Below are 17,445 nucleotides of genomic sequence, written 5' to 3' on the forward strand. Positions count from 1 at the left end.
ACGCCTTACACAAAATGCAGGACACTCACACAAGAGGTGTTTTATTGATTCCTTTTCCTCCGCATCATGACAGCTCATACAATAGTCATTATACTTCGCACCAATAGTTTTTGCAAAATCGCCTATCAGGCAGCGACCCGTTATAGCAGATATCAGGAGTGAAATCGAACTTAGTAAATACTCACCTTTATGGAATGGTTATAATTTTTAATAGTCATTTCGGATAAAAAAAAATGAAAAGTTGCTTTGGGCAATTCCCCATCAAGTTTTGATAAAATTAGCACCCACCTTAAAGGCCGGTATTAATTTCGCATTATATGTGAGTATTAAGTTCGAGTTTAAGGTGGGTACTACACTGGTAGAAAAAAGGCGGTACGTGGCCATTACCGTTTGGTATTAATTGATTGGTTCACGTTACCTTCTAATTTTGATACCACTTTCTATCAAATCATTTACATACGGTATTATTATGGTATTAACTATCACATATCCGTAGCATATGATATGTCGCCGTTGCTAAAAACAAAGTTGTCGCCTTAGTAGTTTAGTTTGTTCACATAAAGTAAATAGACGCGTTAATTGCAATATTTCTTGGAAAACATGATGACTGAAAAAACTAAATTTTTGTGGATATAGCGAAGTATTCGTAAGTATAAAATGTTTTAGTATTATTAATGTTTAATAATTCGGAACCATTCTCTCATTAGATACGTAAGAGACATACAAAAGCTTTCCAAATCTCACAACAGACAGCTTGAGGCATACAGAGCCTGTGATGGGACATAAAATTCAAAAATAATTTTGCATGAAAAAAGTGGTCACGTGTATGTACTATGTATTTTATAAATGCATTAAAGGAAAAGTCATTATTACGTATGTTTTATTGAACTAATATGTATTATAACAATAAATACCGGGTTTGTATTAAACCCAATACCGTTTTGGTATTATTTGGTAATACCACACTATTTATACATCAATAACTTAATGGTATAAATATTAATACCGCTTAGGTATTATTTTTAATACCATTTTGGTATTTTCATAATACCGTATGGTACTTTCATGCTTTGGGTACCGCCTGTACCGTTCGGCAGTACTGCCGCTACTACTTCAATCGAAGTATTTTGCTTCATTTTCACAAAATTTACTTCGTCACTCCTTCTTACAAAAATCTGCTTCACTTTTTGTTCTGCTTCAAATTTTTAAATTTTTCCCCATATTACCTAATTGTTTTTTCCTATTCCTTTAATTACGATGAACATAGCGGTTTTAATCATTGAATTATTAACCGATGTGGACCAATTTTTGCTTGGTTGTTAGAGATCATATGCTGAAACCATGTACAAAATTTCAGCTGGATCGGATGAAATTTGCTTCTCTTAGAGTCCCCGCAAGCCAAATTTGGGGGTCCGTTTATATGGGGGCTATACGTAAAAGTGGACCGATATGGCCCATTTGCAATACCATCGGACCTACATCAATAAAAACTACTTGTGCCAAGTTTCAAGTCGGTAGCTTCTTTCGTTCGGAAGTTAGCGTGATTTCAACAGGCGGACGGACATGCTCAGATCGAGTCAGAATTTCACCACGACCCAGAATATATATACTTTATGGGGTCTTAGAGCAATATTTCGATGTGTTACAAACGGAATGACAAAGTTAATATACCCCCATCCTATGGTGGAGGGTATAATAAAATGAATTCTATTGGTTTGTTTTCAAGAATGTATGCTACTTCAATTTTATTCAATCTACTCCACTTTTTTCCAAAATCTCCATCTCAATTTTTCACTAGCGAAAGCACTGCCGTTCGGTATTGATATTGTACCATACGGGGTTGGCTAACTATCAATAACGTACGGTATTGATTTGAGCCCGTATGATAATAATTTTTCTATGGGTATATGTTCGATTTTTGAGTTGAAAACAACTTTATTTTCGGGATAACTTTTTCTTAAATAATCAAATTTATAAATGAAAACAAACTATTACAAACTATTAATAAAATTGGCGTCAAAGAGGTATACTTTTTTCAGGGTTACTTTTTTAATAATTCATTTTAAAGAAAACAAACTTTTTTAATTGTTATAATGAAATTTTCAAAAAAAAGTTATGTTATTACAAAAAAAAAAAAATCATGAACATTTTTCCAATTAAAAATTTAATTTAGTTTTAAAAAATATTCAATTAATAATTTAATTGATTCAAAAAAATTTTTAATTGAAACAAAAATCAATTACAAAAATTAATAGTAGCAACTAATTTTTTAATTGACATTTAATTAATTTTTTAATTGATACTATCATTTCTGCGATTGAAGACATTTAATTAAAAAATAATTGGATCAATTAATTTCGAGATTGAATCAGAAAAAAATTGTGTGTATGTTATTACAGATTTATTTTTTTTTCTAAAGCCTATTACTAAGATCACGTTTTCGCACGCAAAACTGTTATACTCCATAGAAAAAACATTAGCGCGGAATAAATGCGAAATCTTTGTTTTGAGCATTTTCAAACACATATTTATAAAACCCTGGATTTTTCGCACGAAAAAATAGGCAGGCATATTATTTCGGATAAATAAGTTAACATCACTGCGTTTGAGACCCTATTTACGGAGGTAGATGAAGATATTCGTTTTTCGCAGAAACGAACTTAGTACTAAGCATAACGGACAAAACTCGAACTTAATACCCACCTTAAAACACAAACCTAGTACCGGTCTCAACGATGAATCCCATCAAACTTAAATTTTCTCTCCTGAGGTATGACAATGCTCGATGACTGGCTTACGAATTGTTATATATCATGCATATAGATTACTGTTGGCCAATCATTTTACACAACACCATTTTGATGGGTAAAGAGAAATAATAAACGAAAATATTTCTCCAAACGCACTTTAAAGCTGGGAGTAAAAGTTAAGAGTGAGATTCCGGTACTTAAGCTACTTCCTCTCTTATAATACTCTTTAATATTTCTTTTAAGTTCTCTCGCCTTAAAAGGCCGTTGTGTATTCTCCATACTATCGAATGGTTTACTATGCCAAGTTGATGGCTTGCTTGTTGGAAAACGTGAGCACTTCGTATTCGGTATTATTGATTGTGCTTCCATCTAGAGAACACAGACGACAAACAAAGCGGCATCAACTTCCATATACAATTAACAGCCCACGACAATTACTTATTTTTGTGACGTGAACAAAAAAGTGTTAACAATCGACATACATCCAGCTTAAACCTGCTCATTTTGGTAACAACGGAATTGCAGTTCGCTGATGATTTGAATAAATTTTGCAGTTGGATAAGCTGTAAACTGCCATCCTGTTCGACCTTTCGATTTGATTTCGAATACAACTCTAAAAATACACTTTATGGCACTTTGCAACACTGAATATTGACAATTTTATTGGAGTCACTGACAGCAGCCGTCAGTTTATATTTGTCAATTCGGACCATCATATACCAAAATATAAAAAATGTAATAATATAAAGGAAAAAAAAAAGAATTGCAAAAGAGAAAGAAGATAATTTTGTTTGTGATTAATTACACAGATTCGAAATATTGCAAATTGGAGTCGTGGACTGTTAAAATCGTGATTATTTAAGAACAGCTGTCGCAAGTGCCGTGGTCGCCGTCGTGTTTTCTGCATAACATTTTAATAATATTCTGTGTGTCCCGTTTTCGTTGAAGAAGCCTAAAAAGAGTGTTTAGTTGCTTGGTAGTGTTTATTTTTGGATGAAATCGAAGCAGTAGTCTGCACATTATATACACGTATTTATGCCGTGCACTAGTAAAAATCTAAAGAAGCAAAAGGCTAACAAATCTTAAATCTAGCGGCAGTGTTGTTAGCATTTAAAGAAGAAAACAGTGTTGCGTACAAGAGTGTCGATTGAGCTCCCCCGCCTTGTCGTTGTTGGTTGGTGATTAACAATCTGGGATTCCTTCTTCAGTGCGTAAGAAACGGCATCGCGGTGGATAACTTCTATTTAAGAATGGATCCTTCGCGCGGTGATTCGCGCTACAACCTCAACTACTCAATGAGTAGTATTGGCCTCTCTCTGGCCGATCAAGCTGATATGTATGGTAATCCAGCATTGGGGCGACCACCCAGTACGGGTTTGTTGCAGAACATGGGTGCTGTGTCCAGTGCTACAGGAGTCGGGATTGCATCACGTTCAACAAGCAGTTTGATGTCAAATACGTCTCAGTGCCAAAGTCTGGGTAATAACACTGGAAGTCATAATTCCAACCAACAACGTGGTATTAAACGATCTGGCTCCGATTGCTACGAGGACTCACATCATCGTGTACCAAATGCAGGTACCAGTGGATTATCAAATCTACAGAGCTTAGAGAATTGCGGAGGCGGAAGTGGAGGCCAGCAACCGCCGTCTGCTGGTTCTGGTGGAGGTGTTACTGATGTCGTTGATGATAACTACAATTCACTTCAAAGCAAAAAATCGCCACCTGCTAATGGAAAAAAAACCAAAGGACGTGTCAAAATAAAAATGGAATATATTGATAATAAATTAAGGCGTTACACCACATTCTCTAAACGTAAAACCGGTATTATGAAAAAGGTAAGATCAATCATAAAATATATTAGGACATTGTGGAAAAAATAATGAACATTAAGCCTATCATCAGAAACTGGGTAGCTATTCTTTTCTCTAAAAGGCGATCTCACTAACAAATATTTGCACGCTATCAATGGGTTTGTAGTAGGATCCTTCGATGTTTGCAATATCTTGGTTATTTAAAAGGCCTTTATATAGACGATAGTTAATTGTACAATTTAGAAGATTGTTGCTACATTACTGCAATGCCCACTACCCAAAGGCGATTGTGTTTCCGTCTTTCTGTTTTTTTAAGATGCGCAGGTTTAGAATAACTTCTTACAACTATTGCCAAATTCACAGACACAATTACAGAAAAAATCAATGAGGATGATGATATTATATATATTCGTGAGTTTTGGCGTCTCTTGTCCCTTTCGATATAGCATTGTGTAAACCATTGCGAAACCATAACAATAGTGGACAATCGCATATAGTATACTTATGGTTGACGCTATGTCGGCTTAAACAATAGCCGGCATCTAAAGGTTTCTTTGCAAGTTTTGCTACTGCACTTTTGTCTTCTGCAATCCGAATATCCCTTACATTTAGGTTTGGTGCGTTTCCTGCAGGTCTTTGTAATATTCATTACTATAGTTACAGCATGCCAGCCGATGACATACAAGGCATAAATGCTTCTTAGAACTGTTACGTTATAATTGCATTAAATTTCAATGTACGCAATATGGCCAACAAAAATACGACGATGCTGTGTAATCTTGTTGTGTTCGATAATGACATCCTTCAAAAAAAAAAAAAAAAAAAGAACTGGGAGAATATATACAGCTACTTTTTTATGCAAATCGAAAATGGCATTTACGAATTATCAATTACATTTGCTATGGGCATACTATTATTATAATTGGAAAACTTTAAAGCTCTAAAAAACTAGAGCTGGGAGATACAACAATTTGTGTTATCGTACGTATCGTAATCGTAAAACAATTTTAACTTAAACATTAGACTTACTAATGACCTCGCTGGGCAAATATTTGAAAGAAATAAAAAGAGAAGTTACAATCAAACTAGCAAAAATTTTTAATCATATTGGCCATAACATTGTGATAGGATTAGCTTTCGAAAAGTTTACCCAAGCAAGTCATCCTTATTTTTTTGCAAGTAAGCCTAAGCTGTTTTGTAACTAATGGTAAAACCAAGTAATGTTGATGGTAACTTATTTAAAAAAATGCTAAATACGTATTATATGATAAATACTTATTAAAGTTTATTACTACATATTACATTTCCTATAAGGAAAGTACTTCCCTGTAGCTACATGGCCTGCCCGATAAAACAAAAAAGTGTATTTTCCTCGGACATCGCTTTATCACTCGTGGAATTCTATTTATAGAAACACTCATCAGAATACACTCATCACTAAATAAATAGTACAAATTTGGTAAAGAATTACTACGAAATGGAAACTCCATTACTTTCACATGAGCATGCCCTACGAGGAAAATACTTCTCTGTTGGGAGTATGGTAAACGACTATTGACAACTAAGAGAGGTAGCATGGTACCAAATGGTGTTTAGTGATCGAAAGAATTTGTTGATACTAAGTAGTTATTTCCACGCAGAATGTATTGCTGGGTGTAATGGGACAACTTCAAGTATAACTACTCCGGGCAATGAGTTTTTCAACTCAATCACTACCAGCAAATATCACAGTAAACCTATATGAGATAATATACCAACTGCAAACGAATCAAAAATAATGGTAGTTATTTTGAAAAGCAGGAACACTGCCTCAGACAGAGAAAAGTGCTATGTAACCACTGAATCGTTTTCCTCATTCGTTTTTCGAAAACATTTCACCGTTCACACCGAGTTAAGATGTTTTTAGTTTGATGGTTGCCATGGAAAATCGAAATTTACTTTAAATTCAAATGTACGCAACGTTTGTTCAAATAAAAAATAAGTGGTAATAAAAATGGAAATTTTTTAATTTTTCACATCCCTATGTTCTTCAAAGCCTTTGAAAATATTCACCTTTATGTTGGACTCGGCCATACAAAATAGGTTCCTTGTCATTGAGCTAAATATAGAATCGGACAGCACATAGTGACAAGAAAGTAATTGTCATATACTCTTTTGATGCGGTATTTTGTAATCATTTATGGGGAATTGTATATCTATCTATAAATACCCAATTGTTTTTCTAGATACAATTGAGATTTTAAAAATTCGGACTAAAACTAAGAAAAAACCACTTTGTATCGTTTGCAACTAATTTTCTACCTTTATGTTGCGTTTCTAATGCAAATTGCGCCCCTAAAACATGTACGAGGTTATCTTACTCTTTCTGTGGGAACAAATTATTGTATTTAAGTACATATGTATACATATACATATATATATACCTTTATATCAATCTAACATCAAAAATAAAATACAATATTCAGAAACAAAATTAAATTAATTAATTCCGTTGTAGGTGAAATTAAGGTTGGGTGACACAACCAATTTTTTCGACTGACACAACCAATTCCATATGTAGTATAAGTTGCAGCTTTCATAATTCGATTAAGTAGAGGGAGTATGTCGGGTGGCGCAACTGCCAACGGATAGTTGATGCAACTGCCAAAAGGAGGTTGGCAATAAATTCTTTTATAGCAACTTATCTGTGTTCTCTGCAGCGTTGCCAATTTGGTTTTTTTTTCGCTAGATATGTTTTTTTTTTTGAAAAAAAATAAAGTTTTTCTTTTGTTTTTATATGAGTGGGATAAAAAGCAAATCTGCAGACTATAGACTTTGAATTTCATCGACGAAAATTAAATAACAATAGGTCTGTCGACTTTTTATTGGTTTTAGTATTTCAAGCAGAATAATTTATTGAAGACAAATTAAAAAACTATGCACCCTTTGTTTTCATATTACATTTTTACATAAAGTATTTAAAAGCAAAGTAGTATTTCAACACCTTGAACTTGAAACGTATTTAGTATAATTCCAAAAATGTATTCATTTTCTCCTTGGAAAGGAGTTTCGTTAAAAAGTCTGCAACCTGATCATCTGATGGACTTGGACAAAATATAACTTCATTCGATTTTCTCTTTTCCCGGATGAAAAGATGTCGTATATCAATGTGCTTTGTTCTCGGGCGATGAGCTTCATTGGATGCTAGATGAACTGCTCTTCTGTTGTCACAAAAAATTGTTGTGGGATTTAGATTATTGAAATCGGGGTGTAGTTCCTTCTGTAACGTTCGTATCCATATGACTTTCTGTGTAGCACTTGTTAAAGCCATATAGTCTGTTGTCTTGCTTGCCCAAGATATTGCCCCATCTTGAATTATATTTATATATCCAGCTACTGACCTTCGATCAAGTCGTTTGCCCAATCAGAATATAAATATGGAATAAGTTCATTATTGCCTTTAGATTTAAAATGCAGTTTATAAATAACGAAAAATACGTTTCACAGTATTCCAGTGAATTTTTGAAGAATTGTTAAAATTACTCAAACAATTTGCAGCCTGACTTATATCAGGACGAGAACATTGTGCAGCGAAAAGTAATCTCCCAATGGCTCGTTGGTATGGGACATTTTCGTCTTCTTCATTTGTTTTTGATAGCTTTTGATTTATATCAAATGGGGTTAAAACAGGACTACAATTTTCCATTTTATAGACATTTAGCAGGTGCAAAATGTATTCTTATTGGTCCAGACATATTGAATCATTCATTAAGTTCAATTTTAATTCGTCACAAAATTTTTTATCGTTGTTGAAGAGTAACATGTCATCTACGTACAAAGCCATGTATGTCAATTTATTTCCATTCGCACGATAATAAATACATGGATCTTGAACAATGTGTGTGAAGATAAATTTTAAAATTTAACTTTAACAGAGCAATTTTAACAGGTTAAAAGAGATGTGTTAACGGTTAACAGAGCTCTTTTGTGTACAAAAGTAGCCATTTGAATTAAATTTTAGATTAAAACTTAAAAAATGGCGTTGTATGTGCATTGCAATTAAAAAAACAAATCAATAATAATAGAAAACACAATGAGTAATAACTAACTTAAAGGAATATTAGGAATATATATTTCAGAACTATTAAAGAATGGCTGGTTGCAAAAATAAGTGGTAATAAATTGATTTGTTTAAAGTATGAAATTGGAGATAGATAGGTTGATAAAACTGGTACCACATATAGCTCTCGTCGAGTGCTATCAGAAACTACAGAAGTTATATTCCAAATTCATTTCAGATGCGAGAAATTTTGAAATTTTAGAAATCTGGAATGGTCCGCTGTGCTGGAATGGAAAAAGATAGGTTAATGAAACTGGTACCACATATAGCCCTCGTCGAGAGCTATCAGAATATATACGTGTTGTATTCCGAATCCATTTCAGATTCGAGCAATTTTGAATGTAAAGTTAAATGATAAAAATCTAAAGTGGTCCACTGTGCTGGATTACAAATAGATAGGTAAATGAAGCTGGTACCACATATAGGTCTTGTTGGGCGCTATTAGAATCTACAAGAGTTATATTCCGAATCCATTTCAGATTCGAGAAATTTTGACTCTAAAATTAAATTTTAAAAATGTAAAATGGCCCACTGTACTGGAATGGAAAAAGACAGGTCAATGAAACTGGTACCACATATAGCCCTCGTCGAGAGCTATCAGAATATATAAGCATTATAATTCAAGTCCATTTCAGATTCGAGAAATTTAATAAATATGAAATGGCCCACTGTGCTGGAATGGAGAACGATAGGCCACTGAAACTGGTTTCACATATAGCCCTCGTCGAGAGCTATTAGAATGTATAATCATTACATTCCAAATTCATTTCAAATTCAAGAAATTTTGAAATTAAAGTTAAATTTAAATTTGAAAAAATATAAACTGGCCCACTGTGCTGGACGCGAAAAAGATAGGTCAATGAAACTTCTACCACATATAGCCCTTGTCGAGTGCTATAAGAATCTATAGGCATTATATTCCGAATCCATTTCAGATTCGAGAAATTTAGAAATTAAAGTTAAATTTTAAAAGTCTGAAATGGCCCACTGTGCTGTGGAATGGGGGAAAGATAGGTCACTGAAACTGGTACCACATATAGCCTTCGTCGAGAGGTATCAGAATATATAATTGCTATATTCTAAATTTATTTCGAAATATTGTCAAAATTAGAAATAAAATAGACATATTTTCCTTTTGAAATTTACCTCTGTGACTGCGTAAACCTCGCTGTTATTAATATAACATAACATACTTTACTCTGAGAGTCGCTCTCTTGATTCGACTCTCAACAGATGTTGTGAAAATAACATAGCAGTGTCTCACCATTATATCATGAATTTTTGAAGTTAAATTTTAAAATAGAAAAATTAAATATTTTCAAAATCGTAAAAAGATAGGCGAATGAAATTAACGTCAATGATAGCTCTTATCTAGACCTATCAGAATATATAAGCATCATATTACAAATCCATTTCAGATTCGAGAAATTTTGAATGTGAATTAAAATTTTAAAAATCTCAAATGACCCACTGTGGTGGACACGAAAAAGATAGGTTAATGAAACTAGTACCATATATAACCCTGGTCGAGAGCTATTAGTATATATAAGCATTATATTCCAAATCCATTTCAGAATCGAGAAATTTTGAAATTAAAGTTAAATTTTAAAAGTCTCAAAGGGCCCACTGTGCTGGAATGGGGAAAGATAGGTTAATGAAACTGGTACCACATATATAGTCGAGAGCTATTAGAATATATAAGCATTATATTCCAAATCCATTTCAGATTCGAGAAATTTTGAAATTAAAGTTAAATTTTAAAAATCAAAAATGGCTCACTGTGCTAGAATGGGGAAAGATAGGTTAATGAAACTGGTACCACATATAGCCCTCGTCGAGAGCTATTAGAATATATAAGCATTATATTCCAAATCCATTTCAGATTCGAGAAATTTTGAAATTAAAGTTAAATTTTAAAAATCAAAAATGGCTCACTGTGCTGGATCTGAAAAAGATAGGTTCATAAAACTGGTACCATATATAGCCCTCGTCGAGAGCTATCAGAATACATACGCGTTGTATTCCGAATCCATTTCAGATTCGAGAAATTTTGAAATTAAGTTAAATTTTAAAAACCTCAAATAGCCCACTGTGCTGGAATGGAGAAAGATAGGTCAATGAAACATGTAAGGGAAAATAAATCCGTATATGAAAATTCGTTTCAGCGGAACCTATATGTGAAAAAATGAGTTATATACGAATAATTTTGTTTTTTGCGATATAATCCTCCGTAGAAATTGGCACAAATTGGCCAAACGGGAAGAGATAGAAAAGCCAAATTTTAACCAAAGATAAACTGAAACGATAGCTTTCGATTGACATTAAAACCTTTTGCCAGAAATCTTCCTAATCGGAGTAATGTTGCATATACGAAACAGAGAGAAAAGTGACCACTGTGGCCAAATGGAAAAAGATGGGGTTCCAGATTTATATGTGAAAGATAGATCTTTTAGTGCTCTATCCGATGGTAAAAACGGATATTGCGAAATGTGTTTGGGAGTCTCAATATATGGCTTGGAAAAAAGTGGACGCACTTCACCTCAAGAGAAAAGTGACCACTGTGGCCAAATGGAAAAAGATGGGGTTCCAGATTTATATGTGAAAGATAGATCTTTTAGTGCTCTATCCGATGGTAAAAACGGATACAGCTAAATGTGTTTGGGAGTCTCAATATATGGCTTGGAAAAAAGTGGACGCACTTCACCTCAAGAGAAAAGTGACCACTGTGGCCAAATGGAAAAAGATGGGGTTCCAGATTTATATGTGAAAGATAGATCTTTTAGTGCTCTATCCGATGGTAAAAACGGATACAGCTAAATGTGTTTGGGAGTCTCAATATATGGCTTGGAAAAAAGTGGACGCACTTCACCTCAAGAGAAAAGTGACCACTGTGGCCAAATGGAAAAAGATGGGGTTCCAGATTTATATGTGAAAGATAGATCTTTTAGTGCTCTATCCGATGGTAAACACGGACACAGCTAAATGTGTTTGGGAGTCTCAATATATGGCTTGGAAAAAAGTGGACGCACTGCTCCTGGAGAGAAAAGTGACCACTGTGGCCAAATGGAAAAAGATGGGGTTCCAGATTTATATGTGAAAGATAGATCTTTTAGTGCTCTATCCGATGGTAAAAACGGATACAGCCAAATGTGTTTGGGAGTCTCAATATATGGCTTGGAAAAAAGTGGACGCACTGCTCCTGGAGAGAAAAGTGACCACTGTGGCCAAATGGAAAAAGATGGGGTTCCAGATTTATATGTGAAAGATAGATCTTTTAGTGCTCTATCCGATGGTAAAAACGGATACAGCTAAATATGTTTGGGAGTCTCAATATATGGCTTGGAAAAAAGTGGACGCACTTCACCTCAAGAGAAAAGTGACCACTGTGGCCAAATGGAAAAAGATAGGATTCCAGATTTATATGTGAAAGATAGATCTTTTAGTGCTCTATCCGATGGTAAAAACGGATATTGCGAAATGTGTTTGGGAGTCTCAATATATGGCTTGGAAAAAAGTGGACGCACTTCACCTCAAGAGAAAAGTGACCACTGTGGCCAAATGGAAAAAGATAGGATTCCAGATTTATATGTGAAAGATAGATCTTTTAGTGCTCTATCCGATGGTAAAAACGGATATTGCGAAATGTGTTTGAGAGCCTCAATATATGGGTTGGAAAAAAATGGGGGCACTGCTCATAGAGAAAAATAGAAAAGATGGGGTTCCATTCACAGAAATATCACTAAAATATTTTAAATTGAAAACGCAATCATTTAAAAAATTAACTTCTTAATAAAATTCAAAAATATTGTAAACAAAATGAGTGAATGTTTCTTAACACTTTGATTCAATAAAAAAATTTTCTCGGAAATAAACATACATACACATTAAAAAAAAGATTACTTGGATCCAGAGATTTTGACCTTCCCTTAAGTATTTTGGTATTGATTCCGAGCCAAAGATGCGGTTTCTTTAAAATAAAGAAATCTCATTTATCAAATTTTTCATTTTCTTTTCGCAGTTTATTAATAATAGTACTCACGTACAAACAAATGCCAGTTAAAAAATCCAAATTGTAAATCCAAAAACTTTAAACCAAAGACGTTAAATCCTCAAAATAAGTCTTGGCCTATATTTGAAGCGTTTTTACCTTAAACCTAAAGTTTCAATATTTCAGTTAATTTAAGGACAATATCTTCAAATAAAAAATTCGTTTCTTTACATTAAGGAAAATTTGCATTAGTTCAAAGAAGAATATTAATTCATCTAACCGACAATTAATTATAAATAAATTAAAATTGGAACAAAAAACAAATAATTTCCTCAATTAAAAACTTAAAACTTAACGTATCTGCCACGTAAAGCGAGATCTAGAATATTTCGACCAAAATCAGTAAAATTTTTAATTCAAATAGAATATTAATTAACAAGTTCCGAAGAAATCAAGTAATTCAAATAATTTGCCCAAACATTTATATGTTTGATCTCTTCCAATATATAATATGTTTGAAAGCATATTGGTCTAAACAATATATGTTTGGGTAGTCTAAGTTCCAAACATTTTGTATTTTTGCATCCAAATTCAATAATGTTGTCTTCCAAAAAACAATATGTTATTATGTGAACATATAATATGTTTGGAAGCATTTTGCACCCAAAAATATTATATGCATACAAAAAATTCTCCCAAACAATATTGTGCTCAAAATTTTATTTATTTATTTATATATTTACAATCATAATGAATTATGAAAATAAACAGGTAATATAGGTGCTAACAACATAGGTTTTCGACCTGAATGCTCAAAATTTTGTTTCTGCCTAATTGTATATTCCCCCACATCTTTCTCACTTCCACGAGATTTTTTAGTTCTTAGCACCTTTTTCTGTAATACAAACATTGTAGAAGAAATTATTCAATTGTATGATTTTTTATTTTTTTTATTTTAATTTTACCTTTTGCCGGACGGGGATTCGAACAGCGGACCACACAGTTTGTAAGGATCAAAGAAGTAGCTGACCAATTGCCCAAGGAAAAATAAAATGTTAATTTTGTAATAACAAGCAACAACCACCAACTTAATTCAATATCGCTCCCTGTTAAATAGCGCTCCAAGCTACTAAACACATATATGTTTATAGGCTATTTCTAAATTAATATATGTTTGCATCCAAGCATATTATATTTACAAACATTTTATGTCCCAAACATAACATGTTCTAACATATTAACATATATGTCCCAAACATGTTATGCTAGTTTATGACAATTATATGCTTGCACTCAAAAATATTGTGTTTAAAAATTTGTGTTCCAAACATATACTGTTTATAGCCAAACATATGAAAAACAGTCTTTTTCATCCGTGTATAGTCTAGGTCGTCGTGAAATGTGCGGTCGATCTACCTATCTCCGTATGGTGAAATCACACTAACTTCTGAACAAAACAAGTTATCGACTTGAAACTTGGCGTAAGTAGTTGTTATTCATGTAGGCCGGATGGTATTGCAAATGGGCCATATCTGACCACATTTAGGTATAGCCCTTATATAAACCGATCCCCAGATTTGATTTCCGCAGCCTTGTGAAACACCAAATTTCAGATACGGTTAAAATTTAGTACGTGAAATTAGTGTGTGGTCTCCAACCATCATGAACAAATTAGTCCATATCAGTTCAGTATCATATCATAATTATATATAGCCCCCATATAAACCGTTATTCAAAACCATATATTGTGACTCCCAAACACATTTAGCTGTATCCGTTTTTACCATCGGATAGAGCACTAAAAGATCTATCTTTCACATATAAATCTGGAACCCCATCTTTTTCCATTTGGCCACAGTGGTCACTTTTCTCTCCAGGAGCAGTGCGTCCACTTTTTTCCAAGCCATATATTGAGACTCCCAAACACATTTAGCTGTATCCATTTTTACCATCGAATAGAGCACTAAAAGATCTATCTTTCACATATAAATCTGGAACTCCATCTTTTTCCATTTGGCCACAGTGGTCACTTTTCTCTCCAGGAGCTGTGCGTCCACTTTTTTCCAAGCCATATATTGAGACTCCCAAACACATTTCGCAATATCCGTTTTTACCATCGGATAGAGCACTAAAAGATCTATCTTTCACATATAAATGTGGAACCCCATCTTTTTCCATTTGGCCACAGTGGTCAATTTTCTCTCCAGGAGCAGTGCGTCCACTTTTTTCCAAGCCATATATTGAGACTCCCAAACACATTTAGCTGTATCCGTTTTTACCATCGGATAGAGCACGAAAAGATCTATCCTTCACATTTAAACTTGAACCCCATCTTTTTCCATTTGGCCACAGTGGTCACTTTTCTCTCTGTTTCGTATATGCAACATTACTCCGATTAGGAAGATTTCTGGCAAAAGGTTTTCATTCCAATCGAAAGCTATCGTTTCAGTTTATCTTTGTTTAAAATTTGGCTTTTCTATCTCTTCCCGTTTTGCCAATTTATGCCAATTTCTACGGAGGATTATATCGCAAAAAAAATTTATTCGTATATAACTCATTTTTTGACATATAGGTGGCGCTGAAACGAATTTTCATATACGGATTTATTTTCCCTTACATTTCACCTATCTATCTCCAATTTCATACTTTAAACAAATCAATTTATTACCACTTATTTTTGCAAACAGTCATTCTTTAACATTTCTGAGATATATATTCCTACACTGTTAGAAAAATATGTTTTTCATATGATCCGATATAAACAAAATGTGTTTCGGGCACGATTTTAAACCACAATATATTTAAGTGCGAACATGTAATTTTCCTAAACTAACACTAAATGTTTGGGACATCTATGTTAATATGTTAGAATATATTATGTTTGGGGCATGAATGTTTCATAAAAATCATATGTGTGAATACAAACATATATAAATTTACAAATTTCAACAAAACATACATATGTTGTGATATTTTATTGAAAGCGACAGAGAGAGTATAGAGAGAAATAGAGATGGAAACCGGGAGAGTTGACGAAAGATATCAATATAACACAGCAAAAGAGTCAAAAGAGAACAATTTCTGTGAAACCGCTTGTATGTTGTTTCGGAAAACTGTTTTATGATAAGGCCAAAAATTTGATATGTTTAAGTCTAAATATTATTTAATTTGAATAAAGAGAATATACATTCCGAACCAAGAGAATAGACATTTGACAAACAGCTTATGTTTTCGCCTTGAGAGCAGCAATTTATGTATGTGTGGACATGTGTTTTGTTTATCATTTTGGCATTACTTTTTTCTTGGTTCGTTAAAAGAAATTAGGGGTCTTCATAAAAATAACGAAAGGGCACTATACTCTTTTTAGAGTTGGGACGGTAAAATGAAATAAGGAGGAAATAGTGAAAAATTACACAGTAAAATGTAAAAAAACAAAGTTTAGTTTCTCTTTATTAAAAAGTAGTCCACGAGGAGTTGACGGACACCATCAAATATAAAAGCGGGCATTAAGTTCGACTTTTACAGCTAAAACAATTTAAAAAGTTTATTTTCTTTAAAATGAATTATTAAAGAAAAATAAAAGGAATTTTAGAGCGATGGTGTTAAATATTAGTAAAAAACTGTTCACTCCTAAATAAATTTATGTTTATATTATAAAATTATGTATGTATGTTTATACTCGACTCCACGTTCTTCTTTGTTAGTTTTTGAATTCCTTCCAAATTTTAAAGTTTTGTACAAAAACAGTTTTTTATTATAAGATTGTTTTTTTTTTTTGCAATAAAAAATAATATTTTATCCAAAAATCATTCAATTTCGTTTATATCAAGCACTGTTACTGACTATAAATCTTTAATAACGCACATTTCGATGTTTCATTTAAAAAAATTAATATAGTATAAATATAAATGTGTAAATTAAAAAAAAAAAAAAAAAAAACAAAACAAAAAAATGTTCGGTCGGAGCAGGGATTGAACCCACGACCCTTTGCATGCAAGGCAGACATGCTAACCACTGCTCCACGTGGCAAACAAATGTATGTTTCTGTTAAATAATGTTATGTTTGCATGGGCTCGTGGGCGCTGCAAACTATGCTATATAAATGTAACTTAAAACGATAATTATCTACTGGTGACTATAACAGCTACGTAGCCCAGTGGATAGTGTGTTGGCTTACAAACTGTATGGTCCTCGGTTCGATTCTCCGTGCAGGCGAAAGGTAAAATTTAAAAAATTTATAAAAGTGAATAATTTCTTCAACATTATTTGTATTACAGAGAAAGGTGCCAATAACTAAAAAATTTCGTGGAAGTGAAAATTACGAGTATGTTAGGGAATGAGCACAATCGTGTTTGGGAAAAATTCTTCCAAGCATATAATATTTTTGGCTCAAAATGCTTCCAAACATATAATATGTTCACATAAAACAAACATATTAATGTTTCGGCAGTATGCAATAATATATGTGCTTCCTGCAAAATATGTTTGGAACATATGTTAAAGAAGCGATTTTTTTTGAGGGTGTAATATTCCTTTAAGTTAGTTATTACTCATTGTGTTTCCTATTATTATTGAGTTGTTTTTTTTTTTTAATTGTAATGCACATACAACGCCATTTTTTAAGTTTTAATCTAAAATTAAATTCAAATGTCCAATTTTTTTACATAAAAGAGCTCTGTTAACCGTTAACATAGCTCTGTTAACTTGTTAAAATTGCTCTGTTAAAGTTAAATTTTAAAATTTATCTTCACACACATTCTTGAACAGTCAATCCCAGTCAGAAAAAAAAACCAT

At 33.0% G+C, this 17,445-nt stretch overlaps 1 protein-coding gene across 4 annotated transcripts in view; it reads left to right on the plus strand.

The window, feature by feature from the left end:
• The first annotated feature begins 3,123 nt into the window (after positions 1-3,123).
• bs (serum response factor blistered) overlaps positions 3,124-17,445 on the plus strand; it is a 207,448-nt gene continuing 193,126 nt past the window's right edge. The window contains exon 1 of one of the 4 annotated variants that reach the window (XM_075309714.1): positions 3,124-4,588. In XM_075309714.1, the coding sequence (XP_075165829.1) occupies positions 4,001-4,588 (588 nt within the window). In that variant the 5' untranslated portion in view covers positions 3,124-4,000. The remainder of the gene's footprint in view (positions 4,589-17,445) is intronic. The other 3 variants (XM_075309715.1, XR_012722665.1, XM_075309713.1) reach the window with 3 other exon arrangements.

The sequence above is a fragment of the Haematobia irritans genome, chromosome 5 (genome assembly GCF_050003625.1).
Source record: "Haematobia irritans isolate KBUSLIRL chromosome 5, ASM5000362v1, whole genome shotgun sequence".
In the NCBI taxonomy this organism is placed as follows: domain Eukaryota; kingdom Metazoa; phylum Arthropoda; class Insecta; order Diptera; family Muscidae; genus Haematobia; species Haematobia irritans.